The following is a 24,983-nucleotide window of genomic DNA, read 5'->3' as shown; positions in this document are numbered from 1 at the left end:
TTTCTACTATGTTCTCTCACTCTAGCTTGATGGACTGTATAACAGGGTACCATCAAGTTAGGGTGAGAGAACATAGTACAAAACGTCATTTTTGTGAGACTTTCCTCACTCCAAATAACATCAAATCTTCTCCAAGGTGTACTGTGCTGTTCGTATGTCTCACTCTACATGCAAAACTGGACCCTACACCCTAAACCACCACTAACACCTCACCTCGACCTACCAGGTGGCCCTCCTATAGAGATATAAATAGGTGCCCACAGTAAGGCCCCCCTCAGAGGCTCTCCCTCTCCCCCTCCCCCCTTCCACTCCCCTTCCCAGCCAAGAAATGGCCAAAATGCAATTCCAAAAAAGTATCACAAATTGCATTATGGCCATATCACACAGCTTAACACCAGGGAAAAAGGTGTAGTTATTTTGGTCGTTAAAACTGGGCAATAGCATGTGTTATGCTATCGCACGGTGCAATATGGCCCCTAATTTTACTAATTCCCGCCCAATACTCCTCTCTAATCCTGCCCCCTACCATGGGCTATGGCGTTTTTCACATGCGATAATGTGTTTATTTATTATTTATTTATTTATTGTTTTTGTTATACCGAGTTTCATGATAGGCATCACATGCGTTACCACATGTGTTACCGCATGCGTTAAGGCCATAATGCACGTTGATGCATGACCCCCTTAGGGGGTCATTTATTAAGCTGCATTAGGATTTTACTGTGTGGTAAATGCCTTAATGCACAAATAACGAACAGTATTTCAAATTCAGCATGGTATCTCCCCATCTATGACAAACCTGGCACAATGAAGGCATTAAAATTAGCTGATTTGCATGCAAATCAGCTCACAAATAGGGAATCTTATGTTATTCAAATAATGTGGCTTGCATCAAAATTTGCAAGCCTCGTTATTTGTTTTAGAGAGCACTGGGATGCCAGCACAAGACCTGATGTTCCTGGGATCTTTCTTAAAGGGCCCAAACAGCCTGCATACTGCTTTCCCCCTCCCCCCCCCATAAAAACTACTGGGAGTTTATCGAGACACCCTGTGTCACTCCATCCACACCACCTCTTCAGATGGCCAAAGTTGAAAAAGTAAAAAAAGTAAAAAAAAAAAGGTTAAAGTCTATAATCTGGCCCCGCCCCCATTTTCAGACCCACCCATTTTGAGTAGGACAAGTCATCCCCAACCCACCTCCCTTCAGTACTTACTACAAGTCACTAGCAGTCTAATGAAGCCTGGAGCAACCTCTAGAGCTTCAGGCCCAGTGTCGCCATTTTAAAAATGGTGGTCAGTCGCACGTTGGGGCAAACGTGTTCATGTGGCCGACCAGCACCATCTTTGAAATGGCAATGCCGGGTGTGGAGCTCTAGGGGGTGCTCCGGCTCCAATGGACCAGTGGGGACTTGTCGGTCTGCACTGATTCCTGTCTCCTCCTGGACCCCAGGGTGGGGGGGGGGGGGGAATCTCCGGTCTGCATTCACTGTTTGTCTTCTCCTGGGGCCCAGGGAGAGGATAACCTAGCCCTGCCCCCTCGTCCCAAAGTGCCGGCTGTATCTCTTCTCCCGCGTCCCAAGAAGGGGATTCCTGGACCAGCGCTGATCACTTGACGGAGAAGCCTCAGTGAAGCAGCCACTTTTACAATGGTCTCTGAAACATCCGCCAAGGAGACCTTTTTTTTTTGTTGATTTTTAGGCTGCATATCACTCTGTTCTTAAAACTTTTCAGCAAAATGTTTTTTTTAAATTCTTTTTAAATTATTTCCAAAGACTGTGTGTGTATGACAATGAGAACTGCCCTAATGGAGCATCCACACGTGTTTGGTCAGCCACATTAATAAATATTTCTAAATTGCTTAATACAAGGAGAACTTACCTAGACTAAGGGAATTTGCAGGGCATAATATGAATAGGCACACACTCACTCCATGTGGGGTGCACAGCTGCACTGGCAGCCATTCTGTCCCAATGGGAAGCAACATTTAATTATTATTTATTCCACTGCTCTCACATAAAACAGAACCAGAAATGATGTAATTGCAACTGACCTGCTCACTGCTATGCCAATTACAGTCTGGAGTGCTCACATACATTTTTACAACCACTCAGGCACACAGCAAACCCTGTCCTGCATGGGAAGCATGAAAGATGAAAACAAGGTAGTTCTAGGGATTTTAGTCTCTCTGCAACATTTACCCCGTTCCATCAAGAATACCTTATTGATTGAGCCCGATTACAAATCAAGGCAATTTCTTTAAAATGCCTTTGAAAAATCAACCAGAGGCCAATATTCAACGCCATTTATATAAATGGTGATGTGCGTGCATACACACTGGCATCAGGAAACAGCTACCTGTGTGGCCAAAGGCAGGCACATTGCACCACAACACATCTAACACAGGAGCACAGTACATGATGGGAGGCAGTCCCAAATGGTCCATCCAGTCTGCACAACAAGGTGTTTAGGGTTGTGACTGCTGCTCTATGCTGATTACCCCCTTGCTATTTTCTTAAGGCTGTGACTGCCACTCCGTGCAGGTGACCCCCTCGCTTTCCTTTTAAGGTTGTGACTGCCGTTCTATGCAGGTTCCCCCCTTGCTTTCCTTTTAAGGTTGTGACTGCCACTCCGTGCAGGTTACCCCCTCGCTTACCTTTTAAGGTTGTGACTGCCGTTCTATGCAGGTTCCCCCTTTGCTTTCCTTTTAAGGTTGTGACTGCCGTACTATGCAGGTTCCCCCTTTGCTTTCCTTTTAAGGTTGTGACTGCCGTTCCATGCAGGTTCCCCCCTTGCTTTCCTTTTAAGGTTGTGACTGCCGTACTATGCAGGTTCCCCCTTTGCTTTCCTTTTAAGGTTGTGACTGCCGTTCTATGCAGGTTCCCCCCTTGCTTTCCTTTTAAGGTTGTGACTGCCGTACTATGCAGGTTCCCCCTTTGCTTTCCTTTTAAGGTTGTGACTGCCGTTCCATGCAGGTTCCCCCTTGCTTTCCTTTTAAGGTTGTGACTGCCGTTCTATGCAGGTTCCCCCTTTGCTTTCCTTTTAAGGTTGTGACTGCCGTTCTATGCAGGTTCCCCCTTTGCTTTCCTTTTAAGGTTGTGACTGCCGTTCTATGCAGGTTCCCCCTTTGCTTTCCTTTTAAGGTTGTGACTGCCGTTCTATGCAGGTTCCCCCCTTGCTTTCCTTTTAAGGTTGTGACTGCCACTCCGTGCAGGTTACCCCCTCGCTTACCTTTTAAGGTTGTGACTGCCACTCCATGCAGGTTCCCCCTTTGCTTTCTTTTTAAGGTTGCATTTAGAGGTGGCATTCCCGGGGTTGCTTTTAAGTTTGGGGGGGCAGGAAAATAAAGCGCATAGTTTGCATTTTAAAAAACTTTGCTTGTTGTTTTCCATGAAAAAAAAAAGTAGCCACACAAAAAACTGGTGCAAATACCTGTACCTGTGACAAGTTTCAAAGTGAAAGTGCGTTTGTACTTTTGCTTGAAGAATTGATGCAAAGTGTGCAGGTAACAAGTACCTGCAGACTTTGTCCCAGCATGGATAGTTTGAAAATGGCCTTCACAATCCACGTTATAAAAAAAAAGTTATGGGCTCACTGATACTGTTGCATGCTTGCCATCTAGAAGGTCTCCAGTTCAATCCCAAAGTTGCATTCTCCGCTCCCCAGTTTGACTGGGGATACTGTGGGGTGGCATTCACAGTCCCAGGGGAGAAGGAAGTCATGGTGATCGTTAAGGGTGACTCCTGGTGGTGGGGCTTAGGGTTCATGATTCAGGGTTCTGCAGGATTACGGCTGCAATGACCAGTGCAAGATTTCTATTGAAGCAGGGGGAAAATCCCCCAGGGAAATTGCAAATGAGGGCTCCTGATGCCAAGCGAGCAGCAGCTCTGGTTCCAAATGAGATGGAAGGAAAGGGAAAAGGAGGCAGTACCAAGACAACAAACCCCCCCAAAAGTTATTTCCTCCAATATCTGTGGCTATATTGTGTAGCAGGCAGTGTTTATTCTCTCCCTGGCTGCTCTCTAATTCCTGACTAGATGACTTCCAGTAGGGCATCACAGGTGTCAGCCCTGACATAGCAAGAAAGGGAAATGACCAGGAAAAGTGAGGAAAGCAAAAAGCTTTAACAAGTTATGAATTATTATTTCCTTCTGCAGAGTGCAAAGCATTACACACAACCGCTGGGAAACGTTTCAGGGCAGCAGCAGTTTCCGTCCATGTTGACAAGTAATCGTACAGGGAGTATTTTGCTGAACAGGATTCACTTGCCAGTGTCATGGTGCCCTCTACTCCTCCGCTACTTCTCTTAGATTTTTACAATTTGGGGGGTGTCCGAGCACCCCTCCCACTTTTAAGCAGCTCCTCCCTGCAGCTGTGCACAGCAGATTCACACCTGGATGTGCACAGGGTAAGGTTCCTGACTGCATGGCCCTTAAGCTAGCAGTCATGAAAAAGAGAGAGAAAGTGGTATTCAGTGATACTCAGGAGAGGCAGAAAGGAAACCTGGGTAGGAGCCAGGAGTATATCTCCACGGAACGCAGACAAATATTCCCTGAGCCCGAAAATCTTTGCTTGCAGCCTAAGGAAAAAAATTCCAGATATTTAGCCCTTCACAAGACTCCCAAAGTTGCCAGAAGAGAGGCTAATTATTTTTCAGTTTCATATCTCGTCACGAAAACGAAACAGAATTTGGCCAGGCCACTTGTAAAAACATTACAGCATTCGACTTTGCGATATTTAACAAGCATTTATGTGAAAACACATTAGAGGGCCCGATATGCTAATTATTATTCCCATAGAACATAATGGGAGAAAACCTTTCATGAACCCCCTTAATATAGCCCAAGAAGTAAAAATTTAAAAAGTACGAAACTAAAAATACCCTTTATGGAAGCTAAAGTTCATGTCCCAAACAAGAGCTTGTAACCTCTGCTTTCGCAAACATTTTGTAAAGCAGATGTTTCAAATATTTTAGCCATGCTAAGTCCACTCAACAAATTGGCTGTCCGCCAGTCAAAATAAACAGGCAAACTAATATTTTATGTATACTGAATCTAAACTAAATCAGCTCGAGTTTAAGTTAATAAAAACAAAAAGAAAAGATGAACTTTGCTTCGGAGCGTGCAGAAGACTTTCTTCGTATTTTATTTCACAAACGGTTTCACATAACCGTTGTGCTAAAACGGCAAAGTCCACTGAGCTTGTATGGGTGATTAGGAAGGGACGTATGCAGAGGCGAAACGGTTTGTTTTGTTTTTTGTTCAATAAATCATTCCATGCAAAATTAATTCACCATCCCAAACGACTCACTCGTCAGCTCATACTATTGGATGGCAGCGAGATTAAACCCTCAATAACAGCACTGAGAAATGCTGAGCTGGTCAGCAAACAGATTTTCTCCCAATTAATGAAGAAAACTGCCCAGTGAACCCAGCAGCAGGTAAAGAACTCGTGCAGAATAGGGCTCTGTTTAGCCAGAGCGTTCTTGTTTCTTTTTAATTTATTTGGCAGCTTATCTACTGACTGCTTTTCAGTGTTTCTTCACTTACTGTGCATGGAGTGCAGGGTTGGCTGTGTATAAACTAAATTATGTTGTTACTTTTTTATTTGCAGCACTAGGCAGCCGTGCAAGGTTGAGATTAGCAGGAACGTTTCTATTTTGCCTGTGGCTGATTTCTCGCTGAAGTTTCATCTATAACTTGTTAGTAGACCCTTATATCTGCATTTTCAAGTGGATTAACACAGCAGCCACAATACTTTGCTCATATGGTTAGACAGAGATGGATCAAACTTATGTAAGGCTGATTAGGCGCACACATTCCCCCCCTTCTCAAGTTACTGCGTTGGCTCTTCATCCTTTTCACCTACAGTTCAAGCTTATTTGCCTACAAGTGCATACACTGCAGCTCCTCGTTATCTATCTTCACTTCTCTCCCCTACGCCCTTACTTGTGAACTCCGTTGATTGAACATTATCTGTCTGCTTCTCCTCCACAGCCAATTCCTGACTCTGTGTTTTCCACCTTACTGCTGCCTGGTCATGATCAAATCCAGTCTAAAAGCTCACCTGTTTGATACTCCTTTTAATGCCTCACCACTACTCTGCAATAAACACACTTCCCATTGACTATTTGTCATTTGTTTGCCTTGACTAGATTTAACGCCATGGAGCAGGGACCATCTCCTATGTATGTATATCTGTACAGCACTACATATGTCAAGTAGCGCTTTAGAAATTATAACTAGCAGTAGTGTAGAGGTGCTATTAAACTGTGGAACTTTCCAGAAATGGAAGCGTGCATGGGAACAGAATGTTTTGTGAGTGACTATCACGGTGCATCTCCAAAAAGGGCAGGTCTATATATGTGTGTCTGCCAAAATTCATGATACATGCTACAATTCAAGAGCCTTATTCTTGACTAAAACTAAAACCTGTCTGTCTCCTTCTAATTGTGACAATTTTGCACAATTTTTCAAAAAGAAAGTAGAGGACCTTTGCCGGCAATTCCCCCCAGTGGCTGAGTCTTCATTAGCTATTACTTATAAATCTGTATCATCTTGAGACCAGTTTCCTTTACAAATTCGACAGATTATTGATAAATTAAATCCATCATTTTGTTCATTAAAAGCTATTCTTGAGAACATTTCCCCTTTTATAGCTAAAATTGTCAACCTATTGTTATCTGACGGCATGCTTCCTGAGTCAATAAAAATGGTTTCATTCAGGCCAATATTAAAAAATTGTTTTGCTGACATTAATACCAAACTCCTCTCTTTCATTTTTAGTTAAAGTTATTGAAAATGCTGCTTATGCACAATGTATAAGTATCATTAATGTATAATCGTCCCCCCTCATCCTGCAGCTTGAAATAATGCTGTAAGTAGCGTCATTCCCTAAGTAATGCTGGAAGTGGCCGGGATCACAAGGCAGAGCAATCCTGGCAGGATGAGGGGGGTAACGGATGGGTGGGAGGGTGTCTTCCTAGGAGGGGGGAGTGTGTGTGCTGGTTGGGGGAGAAGAAGGGGTCATATAAAGAATTTTTAGTAGGGAAGGAGGGGGGAGGCCTGGCGGTGTGGGCCAGTGCTGATCCTCTTGCTACTTTTAATGCAATTTTTCAGGTTATGCCTCCTTTTCTTGGTCATTGGGGGGAGAGGGTGGGTGGGCATTGGACAGGGAGGCATGTGACTTGGTGTTTTTATTTTTAAGTCGTGCTACCTAGCCGGATCTCTCTGAAAAAGTCTGGGTAATTAGCTAGTTATCTGATCACATATTCAAACAATGGCCGGTTAGGGTTAAAGTTATCCAGCTGGGTGTAGCCGGATAATTTAAAATAAGTATATTCAGCGAGAGATTTATCCCGCTGAATATATGGGACAAGTTATCCGGCTAACTTTAGCCGGATAACTTGTCCAGTAAATGGCCTACTGAATATTGGTCTCCTTCCGTTTAAAGCGAACTGATCATGCTAAGCAAATTCCATTTAAAACCTAAAATAAATAAAATATATACACTAAGATAAAATATGTAACATAAAATACAAAACAGTTATGATCAAATCAAAATGCATTACCGATCTGAACAATTCAACATTTCATTAAACCCACTAAGCACAAAACACTCAACAGCCAGCATCAAAGGTTGAGATAAATGCCTCTTGAAATAAGAAGGTCTTCAGTTACTTTAAGCAAATGACAATATCCTCTATAGCCTGGAAAGAGCCCACAAAGACACGATGTCAGGCCTTTTTTATTAGGGGCCCCATATTGTTGACTGCTTTGCCTGACTCTTTGCAGGCTTTAGAGGATATTGTCATTTGCTGCAAGCAGCTAAAAGCCCTCTTGTTTCAAGAGGCAGCTAAGTGCCTGGCTGGAGGAGTAGCTTAGTGGTTAGAGCAGCGGGTAACAAACCAGGGAAACCAACACTCAGATCCCACTGCTGCTGCTTGTGACCTTGGGCAAGTCACTTTACTCTCCACTGCCTCAGGTACAAACCTAAAGGTGAACTGTACAAGCCCAGCGTGTGCATCAATTAGGGGATGTGCAAGGAAGTCGGGCTTATGCATGCCGACCATATTTTAAATACCGAGATGCACACTTATCAAACATTGTCAAAAAGGGGCAGGGCGTGGGTGGGGCCTGGGAGGGGCATGGGTGGGGCCTGGGTGGGGCACGGGCCCATTGGGGCCTGGCAAAGCAGCACGGGCGTGGAGGGCCTAGTGGCAAACCAGGGGGTGTGGAGGGCCTAGTGGTTAACTGGGCGAACTGGTGGCCAAACTGGTAATGGCGTTGGCGCGCGCCCTTTTTAAAATCCCCCGACTTACGCAGTAGAAGCGGGATTCGCGTGGCCCTTGCAGGGGCCCACTTAAAATGTGGCGTACGTGTGTACACGGGCCAGGCTGTTTTATAACATGTGCTCATATAGCCTTTCAAGTTATAAACTAGTTCTGTCCTTGGGCGCGGCCAACATACGCACGCCAACATGCACTCCAGCGCCGGTTTGAACGTTACCCTCCCTGATTGTGAACCCTCTGGGTAGAGGGAAATACCTATAGCAGCGGTTCTGAACCGGTGTGTCACGAAGCACCAGGAAGCGCGTCTCCACCCACGCAGGCCGCTGGTGAGATCCTCCTCCTCTTCTACACTGCCCGGGAAAACGTGTCGCTCTTTGCGCGTGCTTTGCTTTGGACTGTAGTGATTTCGAATGCACACGGTGGCCGCAAGCAGGTTTCGCGCCCAGCAGCCGCTCGGCTTCAGTTCGGTGCCTGCCTGGGTCCCGGCTTTGTGAGCATCAGGAGCGCACAGAAACGGGGAATCAGTCCAGCCGCTCTGCTCCTCCTCTTCACCCTGGGGACGGGGAAGGCAGCAGGCCCAGAGTGCCCCTCGGCTCACTCCACAGTCAGTAAAGCGAGCTGTCTCGAGGCTTCCCTGGGCAGAGGCTCCCTCCTTCCTGGTCCCCGCTGCAAGTAGCAAGGACTCACGCTACTACACATGCAGCATTTCTGGGGGGAGAGAGAGGCATTGCGCGAGGTCAGCCACAGCCTATTTGATTCCTTGCTGTCTGCCCCCCGTCCTGGTCCCTGTTGCTGCGTGAGTGCTGCCTGCCCGACTGCCGACATCAGAATAGCAGGAAGTTTTTGGCTTGGTAGCTATGCTCCTTAGGTGAGAACTGCCGTGACTCGTGGGAGGGGGCTGCCCCCATAATGAGAGGAGACGACCACGAGGATCAAGCAGCATATAAAACTGGAGCCTGTGGGGGCAGGGATCCCATGGAACAGGTGAGCGGTGGCAGCATTGCAGTGCTTGTACCAGGCCAGAGATGGGGAGTGAAAGACACTGAGCAAGCCCCTTTCTGGCGTTAGTACTGCAGGGACGAAAATTCACGCCTCTGACACTGGCTCCTTCCTATGCTGCAGCCTGGCTAAGAGGCACTCTGAGGCAGGGGAAGGCTGGAGTGGAGGGAACATGCTGCGACTCGATCTTCCAATCTGAAATGAACATTGGTGGAGCGGATAGGGGCTAAGATAAGAGGGGGGGAGGGAGTGATGATAGGTGTGTATGTGAGAGAGAGCGAAATTGGTTAGGGAAATGACTGGTGCGTGTGTGTGTGTGTGTGTGTGTGTGTGTGTGTATGAGAGAGACTGGTTGGGGAGGTGGCTGGTATGTATAAGAGAGAGAGACTGGTTGGGGGGAGGTGATTGGTGTATGTGTAAGACAAAGAGACTAGTTTGGGGTAACTGGTGTGCAAAAGAGAGACTGGTGGGGGGAGGTGATTGGTGTGTGTGTAAGACAGAGAGACTGGTTGAGGGTGACTAGTGAGAGAGAGAGAGAGAGACTGGTCGGAGAGGTCATTGGAGTGTAAGAGACAGAGACTGGCCGTGGGGTATAATTGGTATGTGTGAGAGACAGAGACTGGTCAGGGAGGTGACTGGTGTGTGTGTGTGAGGAAGAGAGACTGGTTAGGGATGTTACTGGTCTGTGTGAGACAGAGACTGTGTTTGAGTGACGGGTTGTGGGCCCTAAGGAAGAGGACTGTAAGAGCAGAGCTTCAGCAGTCACTGCTGCTTCTGGTAGTGTTATTGGCCTGCAAGGGAAAGGAGTAAGAGAGTTGCCGGAGAGGGTAAGTAAAGGTGGCTTTTTAAGTTCATTTTTCTTGATTGACTACCATATTAATTATTGGGTATTATGTGATGTATCTGCTGTTTTGAAATATTTTATTGGTATTTGGACAATTTTTAATAATTTTTATGAGTTTTTAATTGTTGGATGTTATTCTGTTCATCAGATGTATTGAAACATTTATTCTATTTATTAGTATAGTTTTACATTTATTTCTGTGTGGGGCTCTATAGCAGCTTGGCTTATTCTGTTTTCCTAATAGGAGGTGTATTAGTGTTTAGGGCCTGATTTAATATTTGTAGTGTTGCCTTTTCATAGATAGGGTTGTTACTGTTTGAGTGTGTTCCATAATGCAAGTGTAACTTTGTGCAGATTAGTCTGTGTGCATTATTGCAGATCCTGGGAGTTTGTTAGGTGCTATATTTCTCTTTCCATTTCTCCATGTTTACTCTGCATGCAGAATGGCTTTTTTGGTTTTCCGTTCCAGTTTCGGTCTCCATATTTATAATTTGTGTTTTTTCTGTACTTGGTGAAGGTCAGTTCTGGGTGTGTGAGCGAGGTGAGGTGTTTTACTAGCATGTAGGCATTTGTGTCAATTTGTTGTGTTTTCTCAATAGGACATGCATTAGTGATAAATTACTTTCTTTTCATAAGGAGGGCTATTGTGCCTGGTAGTAAAGAGAGTTTGTTTTCTTGTTACTGAGACAACACCAGAACATCTTTTTTTGTTTGGTGAATTGTACTGAGGAGAATGTCCTAGTTCTGCTCTGCACCCATTGTTGGGGGGTCAGGAGGGTTCCTGTGGACGCAGAGTATATGTTTACATTTAGGCCCATGACGGTCACATGTTCAGTGTGTCACACATGTAAGAACCATCTTTCAGGTGTGTCCCGGCCGAAAAAAGGTTGAGAACCACTGCCCTACAGTACCTGAATGAAATCTGTTTTGAAGCACATGAAAAACCAGAATGTAAATAAGTCTCACACAGATGAGCAATTTTCACTGATGGCCTTACCCAAAGATACTTTGCTAAGGACTGCAAACCGCAGGAGGGAGTAGAACAGTCAAGTTGAATGGCCAATTTAAGGGCTTTGTACCATTTTGTGCCAATGGGAAAAGTACTTCATACTATCTGGTCTAAATTGTCTGGTAGAAGTATTCTGTTCCCATTTCTTTTCCAAGAATCAGAATGGGTTAAGGTCTTGGCAAACTGGTAAATCAGGCCAGAGACCATTTGATCCAGAGTCTCTCAAGCCAGAAAGACTGATGCCGGGTAAGAAACTCTGGGGTAGATTTTTAAAAAGTACGCCCGCGCGTACTTTTGTTCGCGCACCAGGGGTGCGCAAACAAGAGCACACCGAGCCACGCAGCCTGCCTCCGTTCCCTCCACCCCCCCCCCGCACCTTCCCCTCCCTTCCCCTACCTAACCCACCCCCCAGCCCTATCTAAACCCCCCCTACCTTTATTGCAAAAGTTACGCCTGCCCAAGGCAGGCATAACATGTGCGCGCTGGGCCGGCTGCCGGCGCACCATGTTCCGGTCCGGGGGCTGGTCTGGAGGCCGCGGTCACGCCCCCGGGCCGGAACCACGTCTGCGGCCCCGCCCCTGGATGATGCGCCGCCACGACACGCCCCCCCGACACGCCCCCCCAGGAAAGCCCCGGGACTTACACGCATCCTGGGGTTTGCGCGCGCCGCCAAGCCTATTCAACATAGGCTCGGCACGTGCAGGGGGAACTTTGGGCAGGTTTTCAGGAGTACGCGCGTATCTTACGCGCGTACTCCTTTGAAAATCTGCCCCTCTGTGTCTTGGGATTCCCAGACCTAAGCTAACCCCTAAGTATGCTTTGCGTAGCACAGTATTAGCTTAGCTCTGCTGGCTCTTTAAAAACAGCACAGGTTCATCTAAGTGCCCTGAACTGCAACACCATTACAAAAATGGTGCCAATACATCTCCATTCAGTAAAGAAGAAAGGCAATAATCAGCCAGCCAATTTAACGTGCATAAATCATTATTTACCTGTGTAAATATCTTTGAAATTGTTCTCACCTTGAACCAAAATAGAATTAGCCCTGCTTTCTAAACGTGAAAATATACTGCAAACGCACTTTCTCACTCCTGTAGCCCGACTCAGGGAACATGCACACTGAGTCAAGTATTGGGTTAGCATTGAGGCCAAGGGCAGGGTGATGGGAGTAGGTCCAAGGGAGAGTTGTCAGAGAAGAAAGAAAGAAGTTGCCCAGACCCGGAGGGCAGGGTAACATTCACGTGGTTCTATCGTTTTAGCCTTCAGCCCCTCCTTGATGACTCCTTCTCAAAAAGATGAGAAGAAGGTGCAGACGTTGCTCGTGATTTGGATGTTCTTTTTTGATAGAGAGTTTACCCTCCGATCTCAATGACAGAGAGTAGTGAAAATGATTTTTTTTCAAGTTGCGAAAGTTACAACATCTGAGCTCAGATCAGGATGATTTTTAAGACCTTCGTTCGTTACAGTTACGAATGAATGCTGCTGCTGCTGCTTGCCTGGTAGCACAATGTCCCTTAAGAGAGATATATGTCCCCTGTTTTGCGTGATTTGCATTTGATACCAGTCGAGCAGTGGGTAAAATTTAAGGTTCTTACTCTGGTTCATCGCGTTACATATGGGGATTCTTCAGGTTGCTTGAGGAATCGTCTGATGCTATTCCAGTCCCATCAATCATTAAATTCCATTGGTCAACAACTCTTGGCTGTTCCAGCAGCTCATGTAAGTCTGCTAGGTTACGATGCTAATAGGCGTTTTTTTTCGCAGGTGGCTCCTACACTCTGGAATAACCTCCCTATAAATTTGCAGCAAGAGACAGATATCAGTGGTTTAGGGAAGCTTTGAAGGCAGTTATTTTATGAGACTTTGTTAGTATAATTTTATTTGTTTTATTGACTGATGTTAGTGTAGGAAAAAGTTCAGAAGAATGCTTAAAACTTGGCTTATGTCCCAATCAATATGTTATCTAGCTATAAATAACTGATGTGGTTTTATCATTGAGTAGGACTGAAAAAGTGAGATCTATGAGTCTGATATTTTTATTTTATTTTGATTCAAGAGTTTAATTTTCTTTCCGTTAATTTGATGTTTTATTATGTATTATTTTAAATTTTAACTGGAATTATTTTAACAGGCTGTAAATCACTTCGAGCGATTTCTAATCAGTGAAGCAATACAAAAATATTATCCAATAAAATAAATAATAAATACTTGATGTAATTTTTATCTGCCATGAACATGATCTCAGGTAAAATGGCGTGCTGTAAATAAATAAATAAATCAGTTGAGGTCCAGGAAGCTTTAAAAGGACTGACCTACTCCTCAGCTATTCTTTTTAATTTCTGCACTGTTGTTGCTATCTTTGCAATGAAATGTCTTGCTGCAGCTCGCAAGCCCACTCTTTACTACAGTATTTATCAAATATTTTTAAGGTTGGCCAACCTACCAGGGACTTGCTTACCTTGAACAGGCCTTGTTAAATTTAGACACAGTTTTTGCATTGTTTCATGCATGGACAGTTCAAATATTTTCCAGATCCAATGAAAACAGACTGAGATCTGCTTTACTCTCATGCATCCGAAAAAAAAAAAAAAAAAGAGGTCCAGGGACCACAGCTCACAAAATGTGTTATTTATCAACCAAATGTAGCAATCGGTAGAGGCCGGCATCCAGTCCAGTAGTGCTGTCCCCAGTCTCTCCAGACTAGCTAGCTCTAAAAATATTTCACCCCACCCCACCCTACCCCCCTTATGTCTATAATATTCTGAAGTGTCTTGTGCTCCAGTGACCAGCTTGATTTAATTCTGTACTAATTCAAGAAAAGGCAGATCGCACAAAAGAAACCAGGCTCTTTTTTTTTTTTTTATCAGGAATTTCTGTGACAGATGCCCTGACAGAGGACTTTTCTAGCCTGCCATCCTCCCTACCTCCCCCTTGATTGACCAAACGCAGGAGCTGCTGGGAAGCTGATGGTCTTGCAGACTGTCTGGTGCCAGATCTGTGTCTGTAATCGCTCAGCACAAAACATTCTCGTTTCTCACGGACATCTCTCACAAACTCTTGTGAACGCCGCAGCAACAAAACCTGACTGCACTTGGTCTTCATACGGGGGCCGATACAGTAAGATAACTCCGAGTTGTGCGCTAAGTTTTTGGCACACAGTTTTTAACTACCTCACTAGAAATAATTAACTTCCACTATAACAAGTTAATGAAATACACCTCCCACAGTACTAAAAAAAAAAAAAGCATGTGTTAAAAGCAAAAGAAAAATAGCTAAAATATGTGTTTAAAAGGTAGTTAATTTTAGATTTAATACCATTTTAACTTCAGTGGGATAGAAGTGGAAGTTTAGTTTAATTTACACTTTTAACCGCTGAAGTAAAAAAAAAACTGGGATCCCTGAGTGTGGACTCCCCCGCCCCAGCACCAAGAGTCTGACTGTGGGGCCCCGAGACAAAAATGCCTGCTCTGGGATGCCCGGACCAGAGACCCCTCTGCCTCAGAACTGCCAGGCCACAGACCCTTTGATTCGGAATCTCTCAGGACCTCCAGGTCAGAAACTCTGTGTGACCTAAGCTAACCCCATGTAGGCTTTGCATAGCACTGTGATAGCTTAGCTCTGCTGAACTGGCTCTTTAAAAACAGCACAGGTTCATCTAAGGACACTGGACTGCAGTGGACAGAACACCATTACTAAATGGTGCCGGTCCGTGAACTTCCACCAGCTAGTGCCATCTTCAAAGGGTCGGTTCAGTGATACTTCTGTTGTGCATAGCTTATTATCGGGTTAGCTCTGACATGAGGGTCCCTGACTCAGGAATCTCAAAGCCAGGGGGGGGGAGTCCCTCACTCAAGACTCTCAGACCTGGGGGTTCCTGACGCAGGACCCCCGGGGCCAAGGATGCGGAGCTCTGGTGTCTGGAGCTCTCTGACTCAGGGCTCCAGAACTCGGGGGCTCTCATATTGGCTGTGGGAGACCTCTCCTTGGGGACCCCAGGTCTATGGGTGGCTGAATTTATTTTAACTTCCATTCACTTGCAATAAAATAGTAAATGAAAGTCAGAACTTTACCTCACCTCGGAGGCTGAAGGAAGTGACTGGCTGTATCGTATGCTATATGGTTCTCGAGATGCAAATAAGAAGTTTGGAAACTAAGGAGGTCGTTTTTCAAATCGCGTTAGGGCCTTATCACGGGCATTAGTGCCCCATCGCCCACGATAAGACCATAACGCATGCGATAAATGATGCCCCACAAGATACGCGTGCAAATTTTAAAAATTCAGTCAAGCTGGAGGAGCAAATGAAAATGAGGGGAGCTTAAAGTTGCGTGCAATAGCATAACGCAACGATAAGCGCCCCTGATCGTGGGATTTAATGCCGGAAATAATTACACCATTTTTCCTGGAGCTATGCTGTGCATTATGGCCGAAATGGGATTTGTGATAAATATTGCAAATCCTGTTTCGGACGGGGGGGGAGAGAGGGAGAGACTCTGGAAAGACTCACGTATTAGTAAACTTTTTATACCACTGTAAAAGGGGCCGTCTGAACTCGGGGTGAGGTTTTGGTGATGGGCTAGGTTTTGGGGGACAGTTTTGCATGCACAGTCAGAGGTACGAACAGCACAGTAGACAAATGGGCCTCCCTGAGACCTTCTCTCACCCCCAAGAATGCCAGCCAGCAGGGGCTTTTTCAGGTCCCTCCAACCCTGTACAATATCACTTTGGTGTGGGCCTCAGTGTGGCCAGCAGCATTTTCAAATGCACCCAAAGCAGAGCAGAAATGAGTGGGCATTGCTCCTGCCCTTTGGACTAGGGAGACCCCCATGGAAGGGGTAAATGGGGGCTGGAGACTTCCCCTGCCCAGACAAATTTTCCAGGGGGCAGACGGGGTTGTGGAGAGCCCAGGGAGGCTCAAAATGGCTTGGCTAAGCCCCGCTAGGTAGGCACTGTGCCCAAGTCTTCCTTTGTGGGGCAAGAGAGGGTCAGAGGGGCCTGTCGAGGCCCCTGGCTGGCTTTCTTGGGGGGGGTAGAAGACCTCGGGGAGGTCATTTTTTTTAATGAATATGAAAATGCGAGAAAATGTTTGGATATTTTCGTGAAAGGCCATTTTCAGTTCAGATATGCAATTCATTAAAAACAAATGCAGATCCCTACTCTTTATCGTTTTTGTTGCCTTTTCAAGTGCTACTAGATCCCTTGTGAGATAGGGTGACCAGTATGGTGCACAGTACTCAAGATGTGATTGCACCATAGATTCAAACAGAGTCATTACGATATTCGCAGTTTTGTTTTCTATTTCTTTCCAAATAATTCCTAACATTCTATTTGCTTTATTGACCGCGCCGCACACTGAGTTGATGATTTTAAAAGCGGTGTCCATAATGACACCAAGATCCTTTTTCTGAGTCGTAACCCCTAATGTGGAACCTGTCACATTGTGTACAATAGAGAGGGTAAATTCTGCACATCTTTTTTATGCACAGACGTCACCCCGAATTTCCAAAACAAACTTGCGTGTATAAGGCTGCTTTGAAAATTTGGGGTAATTGGCCTGGCACGTGTACAGAATCACTCACACAGAGTTGCACCTGGCTCTTTGGAGGGAATACCTTGTGCACTTTAACTTACACATATACTTTTAAAACTCAAAATGTATGTAGAGAAGTTCCATCTCCATCCCCTGGAACGTCTCTCCCAGGTTTACACAGGTACTTTTATGTGCTCTGGGCCCCAGGCTATTTCTAACAGCCAATTCACTTGCATTAATCCTTGGTTTTATGCACGTAAATTTGCTTTGGAAATTCAGTCCCCCTAAGTCAGAATTATTCTTCCCCATGTGCATCGCTTTGTACTTGTCCTCATTAAATTCACTCTGCCATTTAGATGCCCAGTTTATCAGTCTCGCAAAGACCCCCTGCAATCCCTCACAGTCTGCTCATGTTTTGATGGCTTTAAATTGTTTTGTGCCATCTGCAGACTTGATCACTTTCACTCACTGCTCCCTTTTCCAGATCATTCATGAATAGATTAAACCAGAGGCTCTCAGCCCAGTCCTCGGGACTTAACCTAGCCGGGCTGGTTTTCAGGATGTCCACGATGAATGTGCCTGGGATAACAGGCATGCACTGCCTGCATGGTATACGGGTCTACCTCATGCATATTCATTGTGGATATCGTGAAAACCAGACCGGCCAGGTGGGTTGAGGAACACTGAGTTGTCCCCATACACCTGAGGCCCTCCGCTATTTACTTCTCTCCACTTGGAGAACTGACCATTTAGGGGGCAATTTTCAAAACTGCAGCTGTCCATCTGAAGTCCTGGGATACTTTTCCCCACCCATTTTGCACCGGTTCTTAAAGGGGAAGTACGCACATGCTGTTCCTTTGAAAATTGTCCAAGGAAAAATTACCCGTAGAGATTTGCACCTGTTTTTTTTCTGTGGGTACTTTTTCTGGCAAAAAAAAAAAACCAACCAAAAACAGTGAAAATGCAAAACTGTGTATCTTTGTTGCCTCCTCCGGCCTAACCTCACCCCTGGGACTGCTTCCATGAAAATGTAGGTGAAAGTATGCGCATTGTGGAATAACTCATACAGGGTGGGCAATATTTAAATAGCCCTTTTATTCCTGCAAGGAGCCATTTGTACAGGTAAATGGCTTTTGAAAATTGCCTTCTATGTCCTAATCTTTGTTTCCTGTCTTTTAACCAGTTACCACGCCATAACAGGTCACTGTCTCCCTATCCCTTGACATTTTAATTTCCTAAGGAGATTTTCAAGAGGGACTTTATCAAACGCCTTCTGAAAATTCAGATTAACTATATCAACTAGCTCGCCTTTACCCACATTACTTATATCTTCACAGAATTCTAATAAATTAGTAAGGCATGCTTTCCTTTGCTAAATTTATGCTGGCACATCCCTATTAAGCCATGTTTAGCCATATGTCAGGTAATTCTGTTCTTAACAGTAGCTTCTACCATTTTGCCCAGCATTAAAGTCAGACTCGCTTGTCTATAGTTTCCTGGATCACTCTGGAGGCCCTTTTAAAAATCAGTGTTATACTGACTATCCTAGTCAAGTCCATAGTGGCAGATTTTATTGAATGACTGGTAGCAAGTCTGCAATTTCATATCTGAGTTCCTTCAGAATTCTGGGATGAATACCCACCAGGTCCTGGTGATTTCTTATTTTGTTTGTCAATTTGCTATAGCACTTTTTCCAGATTCTCAGTGATTTGCTTCTGTTCCTTTGAATCATCACGTGCTCCTAGCATTTGGAAATCCAGAACGTCAAAAACGTGTTGGGACCTGGAGCAAATCCATGAGTTCAGAAACTTAATATGTAAAGATGTTATTCTGATATGGAAGTAGTCTAAAGTTGTATCCTGCATGATGTATTGTTAGGTTGATGTCTTACTGTGTCTTTTTGTCAAGGGAAGGATTAATTGGTAACTGAATCTGACTGGATTAATGGACTGCATTGTGTCTAGCCCCAATTAGTAAGGGGTCCATTTTCAGTCGTTGTCCGGCCAGCAAAGTTAGCAGGATAACTTAGTTGGCTAATTTTGATAGGATATTCAGCAGCACAACCAAACCACTGAATATACCCAACCATCTTAAACTTATTTGGATATGTTTATCTGGCTAACTTTAGGACTATTTTATGGCATGACCAGAGTTAGCTGGATAAGTTAGCCAGAGTTATTCTGCTAACTTATCCAGCTAATTTAAATCTGCCTCGAAACATCCCTAGGTTATCCAGCTAAGTTTTAGCCAGATACATGCCAGAAATTTTCAAAACTTGGCATTTAGCTCAAGTTATCTAGCTAAATGCCATTGTATACTTGTTATATCTATGTTACAGGCCCGTATGTAAATAACTAAACCAGAATTTAAATATTACTCCTCTCTGCAAGCTATTAGAAATAAAACTAGCTGTGTGGCTTTACTTGAACAGAGCAAATAGGGAAAATAAAGCCAGGTTCTGTCTGCCCTGCGGAGGGGGAGCAGCACAGTTTGGTTAAAGAATGGCGTTTCCCCAGCTGTATGGTGGATCACTATTATGCACAAGCTGGTGACTGACTTATGTGGGATTTGGCCCCCGAGTTTGGGAAAGAATACATAGCAAACCTGAGAGTACAGGGCCAGAGTGCTTGTACTGCTGGAAGCAAAAATAGGAACTCATTTTGGGGCAGAGACTTCGATACATACGAATACTGTATATTAAATAACTAATCACGATTGCCCATGTCACACTTCTTATTGGAGAGGCTCATTGTCGGGAGTGAGCCTCTGGATGGGCGGAAGAAGAAAGCATCATGACAGCTGGAGCTCCTGATTTTTTTTCCCTCCTTGGTACCTTGTTTTACTTATAAAACCAGCAGTTCGTTTATTTGGGGTCTGGCAGAAAGTACATTTTTTTCTTTATAACACAGTAATGTTCTTTCCTTGCTGCAAAATGCAAATTTGAAGAAAGGAGGAAGATTAGTGCAGCCTACGCAGTAAAAATGTATTTGCCGGTTCTGGAAAAGATAAAAAAAAATTTAAAAAACAACCCTACAGGGAGACTGGATGGTTTCGTGGAACTGGCAGCAGACTGAACAGTCTTTCAACTCTAGCCATTGGTTTGCAGAAGGGCGTCTCTCAATCCCCCCTAAGACTAAACACGCTTCTTGTTACCCCAACTGGGTGTCACTGAAGCAGCACCCAACTGATGACTAGGAGGATGGCTGATCCCACAAAAGAAGTAAGAGGCGGCAGGAGAGTCTCCAATCAGCTGCCCAGCATTTTCTCAGACCACGGAAAAATCCTAAAATCTGTAGATGATTTTTAGCTTTCTCGATGTGATAAATAACACACATTTTTACCGCCTATGCTTCGCTTACGTGTAGTCACCGCAGATTTACAATTAGCACGGTGAAGGAGGCATTGCTGATTTCATAAAGCTTGACCCTGGGACAGGAACTGAGGCTAAGGACAAACTGCCATGGCGCAGATCATCCGGATTCGGATCCCCCCTATCTGTCAGGGCCGGTCAGGCACGGCGCACAATGAAAGTAGTACTGGAGAGGGAGGGAAGATGATCGCTAGTACCATAGCCGACCTTGCTGGCCAAAGAGGAGTTGTGAGGGTGACGTCTTAGAGAAGGAACTCTTCCAGTCCTCGGGTGGAAAGGGTTTCATAGGGTCACCCAAGAAGGTAGTCAAAGAAGGAAGGAGAAAACTGGTTAAAAAAAAAAAAGCCTGATCCTGTTCAAGCTGGATTTTCTTCTCAAGGTGGTGATATAAATTTGAATTAGCATAAAGGAATATTCATCTATGAAATTCCCTCAAACGTTAAACTAAAATTCAGAGAAATTCCAAGGGTAATAATGCTCTTTTAAAGGCCCTGTGCTCCGTTTCTTGATAACACAATTGAAAGGAATTTGAATGAAGTCTGACTTTTATTTTTAGTTAATGTCTACCAAATGTATTTCCTGTAACTGCGGAATACAGGATAATTTCATGGAAGCTGACAAGAGCCAGCTATTCTTGGATCTCCCCAAGACTGCTGCTTCCAACAATTAGGTCAGTGGTTTGTTTTAAACTCATGTAAAGCACATCTGCTTTCAACATGAGTTTTACAGCTTAGATTAATTCCTCATGTTGGTAATGCTGGAAAATGGTAGCACAATCTCTTGGTAAACCTTGAAAGTAACAGATCATTGCCTACCTTTTCTGCATCTTGCTCAAAGAGTCGTAGTTGAAAGCATTGGTCCAGTTTCAATTTGCGAACATGCCACATCTGATGTAAATGCTGCCTTGTTGAATGCAATTTGTCCAGGAGGCTGGTGATCTTTGGCACAAGACTTTGGAAGTCCGTACTACCAGGAATGCAGTTTCTACCAGAAAAGCCATCACCGCACCTGATGCACTGTAACAACCTTTGCCCCTCACGATCCAGTTCTTCCACTGGAGCCTTAATTACTTTCTTTTTCAGTTGCGTGTGCTCATCAATAAGCCTCCTGGAGCCCTCAACATCAACTGGAAACTCTTTCCTGGCCAACATTTCTTGGAGATCTTCCAACCTTGATAGCAAATGGATGGCACTGTTGAAGAATTCTTCTAGGGAGACCCGGAGTTCAATCCATTCATCATGGTTGTAATCCAATGATCCTTCAAATTCATCCGTCAGCTGGGAAGGATCCACGAGCTTTGCAAGGCCTTCAACAGAGACCATACTGGTCTGAAAAAATAAAGAATGACAGATTTAATAAATAACTTATGAAAAAGTACAGACTTGACAACTGTATAACAAATGTTGAGAGATTTATTTTAAATGGCACATTGACTTCTTAAATATTCTACTAACATAAAAAATGAATCATGCTCGCAAAAGACCTGAAACTAGTATCTCCCTCAAAATGCATTACAATATAATAACATGTATATATTTTTCAGTGTTTCTAATTGGGATGCCAAAATATTTTCAGTAGAAATGGTAGCGCAGCTGAATATTATATAAAGATCCAAGGAAAACAAGACAAGACTAGAATTGTCAGTTGAATTATGAAAGGGAAGGGAAAAGCACTAAGGCTGGATGGCTGATGGAGGGGGTCTGTAACTAGGATAAATCCAGCTCCTATGGAGCAGGTGCCTGCATCATAGCTTTTAAGGTCATCAAGGAAGGCAGAGACAAAAAAAAGAAGAGAGGTCAGGGACCTGGGAGGTCCTAATTTAAGACTTTAAAAAAATATATTTTATCCAAAGAATGGGAACACAGCAGGGTTTGGCACTGTGCAAGCTTTATTCTGCATTACTCTGCTGATCTTTCTCTCAAGCCAGTTCTTGCCAGGGCAGCAGAGTAATTTTATTTCCATGCCTGAAATAAACAGTTTCCTTATCAAACATGTAGCATGCTGACCAATGTACCAGTGAAGCGGATTTATTTTATTCACACTCAAAACTTCATTAAAGATGCACTTTTACTCCTGGCACTGAAAAAGTCGGGTTATCCTAAAATGCTACTGATGGATATGTAAGGCTAAAATAATGCTATTCACGCACTGAACAATAACATAACTTTAGACTTAAACAATTACTTTTAACATAAAAGAGAACATTTTCAAAGGGGATCCATGCACATTAAAAAGGAATTACTCAGGTATAGTAGCTAAATCTGCATACGTCGAATTTCAGCTCTCTAAAAGGATTTATGCATTAAAAAAAACTTTCTACCGGAGGAGGGGAGATGTATCAGAGGCGTGATTGAAAACACTGCACATACGTTTACAAGTCGATTTTCAAAAGCCATTATCTGTCTAAATGGCTAGCCAGGAATAGAATTTAGGCGCATAATTCGAGGGCAGTCCAGAGACGGGCAGGAGGTGTTTTAAGGCGTACCAGAGTTAGCCATATTAGTTATGCGACTAACTCCAATATTCAGAGGTAGCCACTTAACCAATGCGGTTAACTCTGGTCGGCCCATAGGGCTGTCCTAAAATTAGCTGGTTTGACATAACCAGCTAACTTTAGGTTAGCCTGGGATATTCAGCGGCGAGGCTGAATATTCCCGTTAAGTTAGCCGGATAGCTTTATCCGGCTAACTTAACTAGCCGCTCCTCGGCTGAATATTGACCTCTTAATTTTTCAAAAATGTGCACGTAGCTATAACATGAGGGCCTTCTTTTGAAAGGACTTAAAGCACATGTGCTCTCTTGATCTGCATAATAACCCAATCTTCAAAGACAAAGTATGCAGTTCCTTTGTGTTTGAATATCAGGCTGAAAAGCATGCGCTTACTTTTGTAGTTAGGCATCTCGCTGAGAATGTATCCGAAGGGAACACTCATGAGCATCGAGAAATGGCTGCTTGATCTTTCAGCTCCTTGCATCCCATCAAGAATTAGACCGATAACTCACCCCTTGGCTAATTCTGGAACTTCTAATTGGTTCTGAACAGGAGTTAACCATGTCTGGTACTAAATCTAATAAAATTGAAACGCCATTCGCAATCGCAACAGGCTCCAAGCAAGATCCTCCTACCCCTGGGAATTAACCCCTCTGCAAAGTGCAGGCAGCAGTAGATCCTGTACTCACAGAGCTACTCCAGATGAAAGATGTGCCTCGCATTAACATCAAGGCAACACACGCGATTAAATCATAACTCACGAAGCTATCGACAAAGGTTGGTGCATTTCATATTTGACTGGAATCGCTTGAAAACCATGCTGATGCTGCTGAATTGGATGTTAATATCTGGATACTGGGCCAGCTGGAGGGCAGAAAAGGCACAGATACGGTCTTTTTTGTCTGCCTTTACTGCTCAATGCTTGGGAACCACCTTTGCATTGCCCCTTGAAATTGAACGTCCTCCAAGCGCAGCTTAATGGCCAGAGGCTCTAGGGCTAATACAAATAACAAAGGAGACAGAGGGCATCCCTGGTGAACCCCACATAAAATAGGGAACAATTCCGACAAGGTACCATTAATAAGTAACTGGGCACTGGGATTAGCGTACAGTGCCTGCAGCCAAAATAGAAATGCGCCCGATATACCATATGCTTGGAGAGCCCAAAACAAATAATCCCACGAAAGGGAATCAAAGGCTTTCTCAGCATCTAAGCTCAACACCAAGGCCTCAGTCCGAGGATGGAAGTTTAATAGGCCAATCAGACACCTCACATTTTTAACACCCTGGCACCCTTTAATAAAGCCTGTTTGATCTCCATGAATCACTGAAGGCAATAGAAGACTCAATCTGGCCACCAGCACAGCCGCCAGTATTTTTAAATCCCCATTGATGAGAGATATGGGCCTGTACGAGCCCACTTCTTGCAAATCCTTCCCAGGTTTAGGGAGTAACACTATAGTGGATTGATTTTCCGTGGGCGTAACCGGGATCCCCTGGACTAAGCCATTATAATATGGCCGCAATGCAGGCAAAATGGGAAATTTCAAAATCTTGTAAAACTCTGGCCCAAGGCCATCTGGGCCAGCCACCTTTCCCAGCTTAAGGCCATGTATGATGGCATGAATTTCGGAATCAATTATGGGCATATTTAACGAGAGGAGCTGGGCCTCAGTGAGCTTTGGCCAAGGAAAATTAGAAAAAAAAGACTCTCTGGATGGGAGATGGCTAGCCTTTTCCCCATAAAGCCCTCTGTAACATTCAAGAATAGGCCTATATTTTCTAAAACACCGTGACGTTGTGAATCGCGTGGTGCAGGGGGGGGCGAAGCGGGGGAGGGGGGGCCTGCGATAACCGCCAGCGATCGCACCCAATAGTGCCATCGTAAAAGGTGGTGCTATTGGGTGCGAAATTGGAAGCAAAAAGGCTCCTTATCTTTTCGCCATTCACGCTGTCTTCGCGGCACCCGCCCCGACTCCTCCTCTTCCGGGGCAGACACCGCCCCGATTACGCCCCTTTTAGCTATCGCACGCGAAAAGTCCCTATTTGCATGCGCTAGCTTTAGAAAATGACCCCCTTAGATGCTAAAACCTTTTATCATGATATCTCCACCCTATTGCTGTTGCATGAAAATATTTCTATAATACTAGCTGTTGATTTTAACCAGCCCTTAGATTTATTTCTAGATAAACATTCTCAAAGTGGAGATAGACCTTCTTTGTCTTATAAGCTGATACATTCCTTGATATCTCGCATGGGACTGGTAGATCCGTGGAGGCTGCTTCACCCCAATAACAGAGATTTTACATTTTTTTCTCCTTTCCCCACAAATCATATTCCAGGATTATTTTTGAATATCTAGTCCTCTTATGCAATCTGTGACTCCTGCCAAGATTTATTCAATTTTGATCTCTGATCATGCTATGATTTCCTTGTCTATTCAGTGGTCCTTCTG

At 44.4% G+C, this 24,983-nt stretch overlaps 1 protein-coding gene across 2 annotated transcripts in view; it reads right to left on the bottom strand.

Moving 5' to 3' along the window:
- Positions 1-24,983, bottom strand: part of KALRN (kalirin RhoGEF kinase) — a 1,195,491-nt gene that overhangs the window by 710,541 nt on the left and 459,967 nt on the right. For both annotated transcript variants that reach the window (XM_029605245.1, XM_029605240.1), the window contains exon 5: positions 20,853-21,365. In XM_029605245.1, the coding sequence (XP_029461105.1) occupies positions 20,853-21,365 (513 nt within the window). The remainder of the gene's footprint in view (positions 1-20,852; positions 21,366-24,983) is intronic.

This window comes from Rhinatrema bivittatum, chromosome 6 (assembly GCF_901001135.1).
Source record: "Rhinatrema bivittatum chromosome 6, aRhiBiv1.1, whole genome shotgun sequence".
NCBI classification, from domain to species: domain Eukaryota; kingdom Metazoa; phylum Chordata; class Amphibia; order Gymnophiona; family Rhinatrematidae; genus Rhinatrema; species Rhinatrema bivittatum.
The sequence above is the reverse complement of the archived record's forward strand: the minus strand, read 5'-3'. Positions and strand labels throughout refer to the sequence as shown.